The sequence below is a fragment of the Mastigoproctus giganteus genome, chromosome 3 (genome assembly GCF_048544385.1).
Source record: "Mastigoproctus giganteus isolate SK-2022 chromosome 3, ASM4854438v1, whole genome shotgun sequence".
Lineage (NCBI taxonomy): Eukaryota > Metazoa > Arthropoda > Arachnida > Uropygi > Thelyphonidae > Mastigoproctus > Mastigoproctus giganteus.
Genome location: NC_143577.1, coordinates 228,502,158 through 228,516,943, shown reverse-complemented (window position 1 = coordinate 228,516,943; position 14,786 = coordinate 228,502,158). Strand labels below are relative to the sequence as shown.

Below are 14,786 nucleotides of genomic sequence, written 5' to 3'. Positions count from 1 at the left end.
ATCGCCCCGCAAACATCACTGAAAGGGATCGATATGGCGGTCGAGGTGTTCTCGTCTGGGGAGGCGTTATTTTGGATGTACGTACACGACTCCAGATACTGGAAAGCGATACTGTAACCGGTGCATGCTACTGTACTGAGGTAATTCTTCCCCATGTGTGGCCCCGAGTTCGTGTTTATGGATGATAACGCCACACCCCATCGCACTGCAGCTGTTGATATGCTTTTGGAAAGACGCCTGGGGAGACGCCTAGCGGCACGTCCACACCCACCAGAAAATGTTCACCAGGTGAAGATGGCGCTGACAGAGGAATGGACGGTGTTACCCCAAGAATTTATCAACAACATTGTTCTAAGAATGGGCAGGCGGTGCAAAGCCTGCATCGACATTAGGGGTGGCCATATCTCCTACTGAGGACCACCTCTTCCCTTTGTTCCATCTTTGGCAGTGATGCATCTGTATCATGACAGCCAGTGCTATGTTGCCATTTTTGAATAAAGTCCCGCTACCGTTTTGTTTCCGTTGTTGTGTCGGTGTTGTTTCCTTCATCATTTCTGTACCTCAGCAGGTTCTTTTGGTATGTTTTCCCCATATCCAGGCCACTCCTATGAGAAGTTACAGGTGAAAACTTGACTGGTCCTTAAATTTTGCACACCAGTATAGTTCATGGGCCCTTTCGAAGATGGGATATGACGATATGTGATTGAATGTGGGAGACCTGTGATTTTTTTTTTTTGTTTATTGTTAATCTGGATGAAATGTTTGTGTTCATCCACAAAACAATCAAATTTTTTCAAACCTATTCTTATATGTCACGACAATAACAAACCATAACGCTTATATTATTTCTCTGCTTAGAGCTCTTTAAATCTGCAGTAAATTAAGATAAATTTTGAAAAATTTATGGAGTTTCAAATTTATTAAAGATAAATTTGAAAATAGTCTGACTTTATTTCTTGAACCCACTTTCTTGTGCCTCAATCTCCCCCTCCGAGACCTATCTACAATTGGCAGGGGCGTTTCTAGAGTATGTTGCGCCCGGGTGCCAAATTAAAATTTTCATCCCACTTTAAAATTTTCTTCATATGTGTATGTAAGTTGCAGGTTTTCAGGTGCCCCTTGAACGTTGGCTTCCGGGTGGAGCGCACCCCTTAAACCCTCGCGACGGCCCGCTCCTGGCAATTTGTGAGCATTACTACTATTATTATTATTATTATTATTATTATTATTATTATTATTATTATTATTATCTTTATTTTCTCCTCAGAGGCTTATGGCTTATGACTATTACCCGGGGAGTGCACATTCATATATACAAATATAAGCTATATACATAATTATCCACTTATAATTTATACATATCATTGTCTTAATAAATTATACAAATTATATATTGTATAATTAATTATATTATACATATCATTGCCTTATTTTTACATGACAGGCAGATAGAGAGCATTAGCATAATTTGCAATTTTACAAGGAATTAGAGAATGTTCATATCTACACCACTTTTTACAGCCACTTTTAGAGATAAGAGAAAGATAAGGCGTATAATGCAAACATAACAGAAGCACCAGTGCGGAGCAAAAACAGTCTCGACCAGTTCATTCTTCATTTCCTGCGTCCTGTTTTGTTTTCATCTATGGACTCACTCAACATTTATAGGTGGAGTAATGCATTCTGAAACATTTCAGTCCTGTACCTCTTTTCTGAGCAAAGTTTTTCTAGGGCTTCTTGAAGATCATTGGACCTCTTAATGGTGTTAGAAGGGGCAAAAAATCGCTGAAGGCTTCTCAGCTACTGAGTGGAGGGAATGGTGTCCTATTCGCCCACCTTTGCACCATGCGGGGCCGAGTAAGCAGGTAGTCAGTTTTCGGCGAGTCGAGTCTCCCTGTCAGCAGTTTTGCAATCGTGAGAATTATACGAATAAATTGTACATTTTGTTCTTGGTGACAATTATGTGAGACCAAGGCGTTATAAAATATGCTCAAAATTCTCTTCTAAAAATTTAATCATTTCGGCAGACTTAAATGCGAAGTATAACTTTTGGCACAGTAGGATTATTGATCCAAGAGATTTGGCCTTAGAAGACTTCATATTATCATTCAGTCTCTGCGTATCGTATTGAAGTACAACCAAACGATCTTAGATGGTTTGCTATGAAGACAATAAAGTGGGAAAAAGTCAAGGAGTACCTTAATACCATTCTAACACGGGAAGTTCAAAATAGCTTAAATTCTATGATGGCACTTGAATATGTTAATTTTATACAGACTATTGTTATACAGGTCCTGAGCTGGATATCATCATTCTTCTCTTTCTTGGTAATTCCTTTCTAATTCTCTCTCTGTCAGGGTAACTCGGGAATTTATTTATTTATTATTATTATTATTTTTTTTTTTTGGCTGGTGCAGCATAACCCTCAGGCTTCTTTGTACCATATGGCTGATAATAATAATAATAATAATAATAATAATAATAATAATAATAATAATAGCAAGGTTTTGGTCAAGGACACTACTGACACTATGCTGCTGCAACAGGATCTGGAAAGGTTGAGCAGATTGGTTGAGCTGAGAGGTAGCAAATTAAGTTTAACATTGACAAATATAAAGTACTACATATGGGAAACAGCAACCCCAGAGCAACGTATCAATTCTGTGGTACTACACTGACAGTGGTAGAGAATGAAAGGGACCTGGGGGTGGTTGTGCAGGAAGATATGAAGTTCTCTGAGCAGTGCAGACGGGCTGCAAGAGTAGCTCATGGTGTATTGTCAATGATATATAGGAATTTTTCTAGCAGGGATAAGGAGGTGATTATTCCCTTGTATAAGGCAATGGTCAGGCCACACCTAGAGTACTGTATACAGGTCTGGAGGCCTCATTTCAAGAAGGATGTAGAGCTGCTGGAACGGGTACAGAGAAGGACAACAAGATTAGTGAATGGAACAAAGGGATGCTCTTACGAAGAAAGGCTTAAGTTTTGCAAATTACAGTGTCTGGAGACTAGGCACCGGCGAGGTGATCTGATAGACGTGTATAAAGCCTTGAATGGTTTGAGCATGCTCAATGCTGATGGGATTCTTCCTCTCTCTCAGAATAATCACCTGAGAGGGCATAAATTCAAATTGAGGAAAGACAGATGTAGGATAGACGTGCGGAAATTTGCCTTTAGCTAGCGGGTGGTTGGTTGGTGGAAGTTGATAGCCTAAATAAGTTTAAGGCTCAGCTGGACAGGTATTTTGAACGAACAGAGGGGTGAAGTGGAAGTGGTTTTTTTTTTTTTTTTTTGACTGATGCTGCATAAGCTTGCTTTCATGCATCAAATGCCTCTACTAATGCTAATGCTAAGTTTTCCCCACCAGGCAAATCGACCAGAGAGCACATGCAATTTCCAGACACAATACATATATGGGAGAAATTCTGGGTGAACCTAAAATATAATTATTTGATTCTTATTTTTTTGTTTCTAACCATTGTCTGCGCGAGTAGTACATTGGTATCGTCACCGTCCTCTTCACACCAACTGGAAAAGGCTTGGGTTCGGATTCCGTCGATGAGGCTAGGAACTTTTATGGGCTTTTTTCATTCCGTGGCTGAGTCAGTTGATCTCAGGAATAGATAGCAAGGTCCCTTTCCCTAGAAACTGGGTTTTTTTTGTCTAGAAAAACAGGCAAATCGACCTGTACGCAATTTACAGAGACAATACACATGTGTATCTTGATTTTTTTTGTTTACAGGAATATATTTACATTTAATGTTTATAGTGAATTTAGAATAGAATTGTATTTAGAATGGTGAGACGATTCTAAATTATACGGTCCCTGTTTTGGGGACCGAGTAAGAACTGATCATTTTCCATTTCATCAGTCCCCCTCTCCTCTATGTGGAGTAAGCATGTTTAGCTCACCTCCGGCGTTTTCAGAAACGTTTTCCAATTTAAACTAGGGATATTTCTCTCTCTTTGGGAGGGAAATTATCAGAGAAGAGTCGCTAACTCTGCGTGAAAAGCGGCGACTGGAATTTAAATCACTAGCGATTTTGATCTTATTTTTAATTTTTTTTTTTTTAATTTGTGTATTTTCGTTTATGTACCTGATATGTTGTTGACTCAGGCGTATATTGCATGTGATTGATATTAGATATAAACTGTTCAATCGAAACGAGTCAGGTGCCACGGAACATATATGTAATCGATACATATTTCATTTGAGTGGAACATAAAATGTAAGAAATGTAAAGTTTCTAATACTGACAAAATCTAAGTGCAAAAGCAGAGTGGGTGAGTTCATATTTTCAGCGTAAAATATATATTATTTCACATTCATATATTTAAAAACCAGTAAATAAATAAAATCGTATAAAAAACAAAATTAGAATAGCTGTGATGGAACGAAACGTTGACTACTTTCCACAACAGGTGATGTTCAAGGAGTTGTGTTTATTTGTAATAAGCAATATTTTTTGACAAGACCCGATTTATACAAGGTGGCTCGAAAATACACGGCATAACTTCGGGAATGAGTGCCTCACACGTAGACAATAAAAATATTTTATATCAACATAGTTCCGAAAATGCTTAGTTCCCGAGTTACGCCTGCCCTGTGAATTTGTTTGGAAGTACATGGGGCCTAAATAACTTATCACCAAAAACACCCGCCCAGATGTTGAGACTGAACCGCAGTTGATGATGTGATGTGATGGAAGAATTGTATGTGGGTTTTCCTCAGCCCATACATGCTGATTGTGAAAGTTTTGGATTCCATCTCATGTGAACTGTGCTTCATCTCTGAATATCACTAAGGCAGGAAAGTGAGGAGTTTCACCACACTGCGGCAAGAACCACTGGCAGAACATTACTCATGCAGGGTAATCCGCTGGTGACAAAGCCTGTACCTATTGCAGATGGTAAGGATACAGTTGGTGTTCTCTCAACACCTCCCCAAATAGTCATATGTTGAACAGCCAGTTGCATTGCTGTTCCGCATGTGCTGATTCCAGGAGTGGCATGCACAACATCCAAAATCTCCTCTACTTCAGGAGTCTTAGATCTTGGTCGTCCTCTGTCGGCAGCATGAGGTGTAAAGGTCCCGTGTTCACAAAGGCGGTGATGGATACCTTCAAACATTTTCCTGTCCAGACATCTTCGTTCTGGGAACCTTTCGTGGTACAAACGACAAGCCTCCAGAGCATTGCCATCCGCCAAACCGTACATAAAGTGCATATCTGCTTGCTCCTGATTTGAGTACATGGTTGGAATGGAAAACCACTAGATTCTGTCAGTACCTTGTGATGAAGGAAATCACCTGCGGGAGATAAGACATTCCAGTTAATAACTCGAGAACCAAGCATTTCCGGAACTATGTTGATGTAAAATATTTTTATTGTCTACATGTGAGGAACTCATTCCTGAAGTTATGCCGTGTATTTTTGAGACACCCTGTATATTCTTTTTAAGGTGTATTTTTGAAGACAAGTTTCCAGATATAAAACCTCAAATAAGAAATATGATTATATCATAGTTTTAGAGATTTTGTTGCTATTTTTGGTGTATATAAGTATTTATGTTTCAAAACTACCATATCGCTAGGTTCAGCACTGTGGAGAAAAATGGCTGGTTTGGTATTATTATTATTATTAGCCATATGGTGCAAGGAAGCCTGAGGCTTATGCTGCACCAGCCAAAAAAAAAAAAAAAAAAATTCCTCCCAGTTACCATGAGAGAGGGTGGGGGGGGGAATCACCAAGAAAGAAAGAGAAGAGTGATATCCAGCTCAGGACCCTGGGTGTGCCAAGCCCATACTCACCAGATGTGAACCCCTGGGGTTAATGTGGTTAACGATCATGTGGAGACAGTTCAGTAACTCGGCATGGTGTAGCTGAAACAAACTCATTATTGGTTTCAACTTATAACAGAACATAAATCTGTATTTAAAATTTATACACTGCTTACAACGTACTCTGATTTCATGTACAGGTGTACCCCACTTTAAGACAATCCGCTTTACTACAATCTATATTTATGACATTTTAATTATACCCTATGCTTCATTCCTGAGACACCTGATCCGCACTAACCACATGACTCCAAAAAGAATCAACCAATGTGCACTCTGTGTTTCAGTTTGTATTCAGTGTCGTTGTGTGCTGTTTATCTTTGTGTTTTGGTGTTACAAACTTTTATGCATTATAATAGTGTACATATATATAAGACCTGGGCTGTACATATATTGTGCTGTCAGATATGAAGTTTTCTGATATACAGAAATGATATACAGGAATTTTGCTAGTAGGGAGAAAGAGGTGATTATTCCTTTGTATAAGGCAACAGTCAGGCCATGCCTTGAGTACTGCATACAGGTCTGGAGGCTTAATTTCAGGAAGGATGTAGAGTTGCTAGAATGAGTACAGAGAAGATTGGTGAGGGGAATGAAAGGGTGCTCTTACCAGGAATGGCTTAACTTCTGCAAATTGCAGCATCTGGAGACAAGGCCTTATAAACCTCAATCAGATCACCACTTGAGAGGTGATCTGATTGAGTTTTATAAGGCCTTGAATGGGTTGAGCAGGCTCAATGCTGATGGGATTCTTCCTCTTGCTCAGGTTATGAACCTGAGGGGACATAAATTCAAATCGAAGAAGGACAGTTGTCAAATAGATGTTTGGAAATTTGCCTTTAGCCAGCAGGTGGTTGATTGCTGGAACAAACTTCCAGCAAACTGTTGTTGTGGAAGTTGATGGCTTAAAGTAATTCAAGGAAGAACGGGACAAACTTTTAGAGCAAATAAATAAATTTTCTGTTTATACTCCGGGACGACCAAACGGTTAGAGGAGTTCACAAGATAGACAGAATACAAGAAACAGCACCGTATTCAGTAGTCACGGGCTTGAACTCCGGTCACTCAAGGCACGTGTACTTATGCACCTGCGCGCCTGACCACTAGGCTACATGATTGTGTGAAATTGGAATTTTTTTTTTTTTTTTGGCTGATGCTGTATAAGCTTGCTTTCTTGCATCATATGCCTCTACTAATGATAATGATGTATTTATGCAATATAATAATTATACTGTACATTAATAATAGCAGATGATAGTAAAAATGAAAAGGAGAAGAAGAGATGTCAGTCTCTCACATTAGATACCAAGAGTAAAATTATTAAATTGAATGATGATAGTGTATCAAACAGTGAGATAGGTTGTAGGCTATGCTTACCTCACACTATAGTTATTACTGTTCTTAAAAACAAAGAGAAAATTCTAAGTGAAATGAAAAGTGCCACACCAATCAGTACAACAATAATTTGTAAATGCAACAATATTATTTCCGATATGGAAGAACTTTTAATGGTGTGGATAGATGATCAAACTAGCCAACATGTTCTCTTAAGCCAAGTGATCTTCCAGAATAAGGCCCTAAGTCTCTTTGCTGACATGAAAGCCAGGAGAGGGGAGGCAGCTAAGGATGCAGAATTTGCTGCCAGTAGAGGCTGGTTTAATAGATTTAAGCATAGGAGCAACCTCCATAATATTAAAGTTCAAAGTGAAGCAGCCAGTGCAGATACAGAAGCTGCAGCTAATTTTCCTGATGAGCTAGCCAAGATCACTGATGAGGGAGATTATTACGAATTTCAGATTTTTAATGTTGATGAAACTGGCCTTGACTAGAAAAAAAATGCCTTCAAGAACATTTATAGCAAAGGCAGAGAAGTTAGTGCCAGAATTTAAAGTACCAAAAGATAGGTTAACCTTTTTGTTAGGTTTAATTGCTGCAGGTGATTTTAAATTGAAGCCTGTGCTAATCTATCATTCAGAAAACCCATGAGCTTTAAAGAATTATGCAAAATCCAGTCTTCCTGTTTATTGGAAATCAAATTCAAAAGCATGATTACTGTATCACTTTTTGAAGAGTGGTTTTCAAATTACTTTGTGCCTGCAGTTAAAGAATACTGTACAGAAAAGAAAATTCCCTTAAAAGTTTACTTCTTTTGGATAATGCACCTGGCCACCTTAAATCATTAGATGACCTTAGCCCAAACGTTCAAGTAATTTTCCTCTCTTCAATTACTACTTCAACCAATGAACCAAGCTGTTATTGCTGCATTTAAACCATATTACCTAAGGCAAACATTTGCTGAGGCTGTAGCTGCAATAGACAGTGAATCTGAAAGTACGCCTAGAGCAAATGCAAAAGAATTCTGAAAAGGCTTATCGATCTTGGACGGCATCAAGACTATTAGGGATGCATAAGATTAAGTGAAACAGTCAACACTTAAAGGTGTTTGGAAGAAGCTGTGTCCCCAGTTTGCTACTGATGATTTTGAAAATCATGTTGAAGAGGCTAACTAACTACAAATATTGTAGATATGGCAAGGCAGTTAGAGCTAGAAGTGGAGCCTGAAGATGTTACCAAAACTGCTTGGGTCACATTCACAGCCTCTAAGTGATGAAGATCATCTAGAACTTGAAGAGCTTAGGAGGAATGAAGAGGATTCTCATACTGAGGATATATTGAATCCCATTAATAAAGAACCAACTGGCAAGAAACTTTCAAAATCATTCAAGCTTTTAGAAAGAGCTCTCCATTTTTAAAAAGGTGAATCCCAATTTTGGAAGAAGTCTCAAAGTAAATGCTGGTATTTTAGATCAATATGCCTGTTATAGAGAAATCTACAGAGAAAAGAAAAGAAGAGCCACAGTTCAAACTTCATTGGATTCCTACTTTCATAAAAGACTAGCTTCCTCTCAAATCTTCGATCAGCCTTCAAAATCAACTGAAAGTCCTTCATAAACATCAACTAGACATACAAAAAGTCCATCCAAATTGCCTGCAAGGAAGCATTTAGCTATACATGCTTATTTTTAGTTACCCTAACACAGCCCATGTATTTACTTGTTCCATGATGACTCCCAGCAGCTATTGAAATCCCCAGAAACTTGTTCTCTAAGCTGCTGCTTATTACAATAGAAGCAGTGCAAGAATCGCTTTCACCTCTTCCTGTGGCTATTGTTAATGTTTTAGTCTGTGAATCCCCCCAAGCTAGCAGGTTTCTGAACCACCTAACACTGCCTCGATAGTGTCAACAAATATTCTTGCACCCTTTCTATTTAAGTGTATCCCATTCCTGTAGAAACAATCTCTCCTGTTAACATTCACAGAACACACCTGGAAAAATTCTATCCCATGAGCCTTGCATAATCTCTCCCTGGCTGAATTGATTAACAAGGTTCTCATTATATGCTCCCTTCTGTCGTGTCAGGGCAGAATTGCAGACATTTCAAATTTAACCCTAACTCTCAACTTTTTTTCAATATTGACCTGTACTTGTAAATTTAGAGCATTAGAGTTTTTAAAAGCCTTCATAAACAAATAATCATAAGAAGAAAGTGTAAATAACACTTTGAACCATGAAAAAGAATTAAATTAAGTGACTCAGACATTTCACATATGTTCAAGAGTAGTAAGGCAATTAGAGGTGCAGTATAGCCATAGCAGCTAATGCACCAATAAACAACCATACCACACACACACACACACACACATACACATGGAATTAGAGAGCAAGAGACTGTCTAGTCTTTTGGAGAAATGGGAAATATATTTTAAAAATTTTTTTTATAGATTGTAAAGCAGGGGTTCTCAATGGATGCAATATCGCCCCAAGGGGACAAAAATTAGTTTTTGAGGGGCAAAAAAAAAATCATATTACAAAGGTTTGTGGCCCTCCAAAGTTCAACCCTACCCGATGACATCTTATTCCTTAATATTTAATTTCTCTCATTGGGATTTCTTTTCCACAGAGACAACTGATTTTTAAAATATAGGTATATTATATTAGGAGTGAGTGGGTGAGTAATTGTGATAAAAGGAAGACAGTGGGCTTGATTTAACTCAACCACCTTTGCTTTTCATAGGCATTAAATGCCTAAGTGCTTTCAGAGGTAATACTCCGCAATACTTGGCATTTGCACCTTTCCAACAGCTGCAACCTAGGCAGCTGTGTGGTGGGCATGGTTTATTTGTTTATTATTTTGTTTCATTGATCAATATATGAGGCATGAATGGGATGAGGAAATGTTTGTCTATTGTTTCTACTTTCTAAGTGGCAATTAGTATTCATTTATTGTTTCCTCGTGGAAGTTTATTTTTGATCCACAGTGCTTTTGTGAATGACATGGACTATGAGAGTTACATAAAAATAATTTATATTTTATTATTTAATTCTTTGTAATTATTCAGCCCATCATCAATCATATCAAGTCCTGAAAAGAAAGTGTCGACAGTATCTGGATAAATATGTAGCTTATTGTTTTACTGAAAGCCCATTCAACTCAAGACAGCCCATGTGTCTTATGTGCAATAGTTCTTTTTCAAATGGGACTATGAAACCAACAAGACTTTTAGATTACTTAAAAAGGAACATCCTGATAAAGTTGGAAAACATATCGAATATTTAAAAAATTTAAAACAGGATTTTGAGCAATGTAACACTGATACTTCCTTATTTAAGAAAACACAAACAAATGACGATGGAATTAGCACTAGTAGAGGCATACGATGCAAGAAAGCAAGCTTATGCAGCATCAGCCAAAAAAGGAAAAAAAAAAAAAAACCTTCCATTTCGCCCCTCCATTCATTCCAAATGCCTGTCCAGCTCAGCCTTAAATTTATTTAGGCTATCAACATCCACAACAAAAGATGGAAGTCTGTTCCACCAATCAACCACCCACGGGCTAAAAGCAAATTTCCACACACCAATTCTACAACTGTCTTTCCTCAATTTGAATCTGTGCCCTCCTCAGGTTCTTAATCTGAGCAGAAGGAAGAATCCCATCAGCATTCAGCTTGCTCAACCCATTCAAGGCCTTATACACTTCGATCAGATCACTTTGCAGGTGCCTACTCTCTAGGTGCTGCAATTTGCAGAACTTAAGCCTTTCTTGGTAAGAGTACCCCTTTGTTCTCCTCACCAATCTTGTTGCCCTTCTTTGTACTTGTTCTAGCAACTCTGCATCCTTCCTAAAATGAGATCTCTAGACCTATACACAGTACTCTACGTGTGGCCTGACAATTTGCCTTGTATAATGGGATAATGACTTTCCTGTCCCTGCTAGCAAAATTCTTGTATATCATTGACAAGTCTCCATGACCTGGCCTGGCAGCCCTTCTGCACTGCTCAGCGAACTTCATATTTGACTGCACAATTATGCCCAGGACTTTTTCACTTTCCACTTCCCTGAGTGTAGTACCACACAGTTGGTATGTTTCTCTTTGGTTATTGCTACCCATATACAGTACTTTTCATATGTCAATGTTAAACTTCAGTTACCACTTCTCAGCCCATTTGCCCAACTTATCTAGATCCAGTTGGAGTAACATACTGTCTTTACTGTCGTTAACAACCCTGCCAACCTTTCTATCATCTGCAAACTTGGGCAATAAACCTGATATACTTTCATCAATATCATTGATAAATATACAAAACAACAATAGGCTCAACATCAAACCCTGGGGAACTCCACTAATAACTTTTTTCCACAAAGAGTAGTGTTCATTGATTACCACTCTCTGTCATTAGCATTAGCATTAGTAGAGGCATTTGATGCAAGAAAGCAAGCTTATGCAGCATCAGCCAAAAAAAAAAATAAAGTAAAATAAATAAATAAAAAATAACCACTTCCACTTCACCCCTCTGTTCATTCGAAATACCTGTCCAGCTGAGCCTTAAACTTATTTAGGCTATCAACTTCCACGACAATTGATGGAAGTCTGTTCCACCTACCAACCACCCGATGGCTAAAGTCAATTTTCTGCACATCTATCCTACATCTGTCTTTCCTCAATTTGAACTTATGCCCTCTCAGGTGATTATTCTGAGCAAGAGGAAGAATCCCATCAGCATTGAGCATGCTCAAACCATTCAAGGCTTTGTACACCTCTATCAGATCACCTCGCTGGTGCCTAGTCTCCAGACACTGTAATTCGCAAAACTTAAGCCTTTCTTCATAAGAGCACCCCTTTGTTCCATTCACTAATCTTGTTGCTCTTCTCTGTACTCGTTCCAGCAGCTCTACATCCTTCTTGAAATGAGGCCTCCAGGCCTGTATACAGTACTCTAGATGTGGCCTGACCATTGCCTTATACAAGGGAATAATCACCTCCTTATCCCTGCAAGAAAAATTCCTATATATCATTGACAATACACCATGAGCTACTCTTGCAGCCCGTCTGCACTGCTCAGAGAACTTCATATCTGCCTGCACAACCACCCCCAAGTCCCTTTCATTCTCTACCACTGTCAGTGTAGTACCACAGAGTTGATACATTGCTCTGGGGTTGCTGTTTCCCATATGTAGCACTTTACATTTGTCAATGTTAAACTTCATTTGCCACCTCTCAGCCCATCTGTTCAACCTTTCCAGATCCTGTTGCAGCAGCATAGTGTCAGTAGTGTCCTTGACAACCCTGCCAACCTTCGTATCGTCTGCAGACTTGGACATTAAGCTTGATATACCATAATCAATATCATTTATAAATACAGAAAACAACATTGGACCCAACGCTGAACCCTGAGGGACTCCACTAATAACATTAGTCCACGATGAGCAGTGTCCATTGATTACCACTCTCTCTCTTCTCCCCCTCAACCACCCCTTTATCCATAGCAGCAATTTCCCTCCAATGCCACACTGCTCCAATTTGTGCAGCAGTCTTCCATGTGCAACAGTATCAAAAGCCTTTCTAAGATCCAAGTATATAATATCAAAGTTATTCCCTGCATCCAGTTCTTTTGTGAGTGCATCATAGTATCCAATCAAATTGGTCAGGCAAGACTTCCCCTTAACAAAACCATGCTGTGTTCGAGCTATAACTGAAGTCTTGTCTAGATGATCCTGCAGTGCTTCTTTAACCAGTGCCTCCATTAATTTTCCGGGAACAGAAGTTAAACTCATAGGTCTATAATTACTTGTGTCAGCCTTTGATCCTCCCTTGTGAATTGGGGTCACATTTGCACATCTCCAGTACATGGGTACCTCCCCTGAGTCCAAGGAAGCTCTCATAATTATGGCTGAGGGTGTGCTTACTTCCTTTGCTGCCTCCTTTAATATAACTGGATAGATCCCATCCACCCCAGGTGCCTTTCTTGTGTTTATCTTCAACAATTTCTCCTCCACTTTACTCTCGGTTATTACAAGATTCTCTAGCTTACTGCTAGAGTTGAATACACCTCTGGCATTCCCCTCGCTGAATAACTCCTCATGTGTGAATGTCGATGCAAAATATTCATTTAGTTTGTTAGCTGCCTGAGCAGCGTCATCAACAGTTTACCCATCGATATCAAGTGGACCAATCTGATTCATCCCCTTCCTTCTAGAGTTTACATAAGTAAAGAACTCTTTGCTGTTTTTCTTTGCATCCCTTGCCAAGGATCTCTTGTAATCTGCTTTCGCCTGCCTAACCTCCTTTGTAACTTGGTTACAGATCAACTTGTATCTATCATAGGCTTCTGTGTCACGTGTTAATTTGTATGTATCCCATGCATTTTTCTTCTCTGCCATATGCCTCATTAGTTCATCTGACATCCATTTAGGCCTAAACCTTGAACAATATTTCTTAGTTGGTATGTAAAGCCTAGTAGCTTGCAAGATAAGTTCTTTGAATGCTTCCCATTTTGAATTTGATGTTGGTAACATCATCAGTTGATCCCACTGTATAGAATTTAAATACTGTCTCAGTCCATCGTAGTCGCCTTTACGAAAGCAATACCCCTTCCCTTTACCCCTAATGGTAGTTACCTCTTTGAATATCTCCCACTTCAGAACACTGTGATCACTGCCACCTAGTGGTTCATTTATCTGCAGATTCTTAATGCATGAAGAATCACTACTGATAATCAAATCAAGAGTATTACTCCCTCTAGTTGCCTCCCGAACATGCTGATGTAGAAAACAATCATCCAATAAATCCACAAAAGCCTTGCTAGTGTGTGAGTGACCAGCCCCCAAATTCCAGTCAATATCTGGAAAATTAAAATCCCCCATTATAAGACTCTCTGATTTACTGGCCCACTCTATTTCTCTGTACAGTTTCTTATTATACTCATCAGAGTCACTAGGCCTATAGCACACTCCTACTCTCAATTTTGATCTCCCAATGCTTATGTCACACCAAACTGACTCGACACTGCACTGTCCAGTGATGTCGACTGGCTTCACTTCCTTGGTTTTTATGTGTTTCTTAACTAATAGCATAACCCCTCCTCCCTTCCTATCCTGTCTATCCTTTCTGTAGACATTGTACTCCCCAAATTCCAGTTCTGCATTCCTTATATCTGTGTGACACCACATCTCTGAAATCCCAACAATATCTGCCTTTGATGTTTTGAGCAATAACTCAAATTCATCAAATTTATTTACTAAACTCCTAGCATTGGTGTACACGCAAGTATACATGCACCTGCTCTTCCTCTTAGCCACCCTAACACAACCCATGTGTTTACTTGTACCCCCATGATTCCCAGCAGTCTCTGTGATATCCTGCATCTTATTTTCCAGGCTGCTGCTCATTCCAATAGAAGCAATGCAAGAATCACTTTCTCCTCTTCCAGTGGCTACTGTTAATCTATTAGTCCTTGTATCCCCCCAATCTAGCAGTTTTCCGACCCACCTAACACTGCCTCGATAGCATCAGCAAAAGTTCTTGCATTCAACTTGTCTCAACTTGTACTCAACCGTCAACCATGCAACAGTCATCTTGCACTCAACCATCCCTTTATCCATTG

At 39.1% G+C, this 14,786-nt stretch overlaps 1 protein-coding gene across 2 annotated transcripts in view; it reads left to right on the top strand.

Moving 5' to 3' along the window:
• The first annotated feature begins 4,041 nt into the window (after positions 1 to 4,041).
• Positions 4,042 to 14,786, top strand: part of LOC150088812 (3'-5' RNA helicase YTHDC2-like) — a 281,725-nt gene continuing 270,980 nt past the window's right edge. Inside the window, exon 1 of one of the 2 annotated variants that reach the window (XM_090369668.1) lies at positions 4,042 to 4,287. Coding sequence is in view for 1 of the 2 variants with exons in the window: in XM_090369667.1 (XP_090225793.1) it covers positions 4,393 to 4,425 (33 nt within the window). In the remaining variant the exon portion in view is untranslated. Of the gene's footprint in view, positions 4,288 to 4,357; positions 4,426 to 14,786 lie in introns of those variants that run through there. The other variant, XM_090369667.1, reaches the window with a different exon arrangement.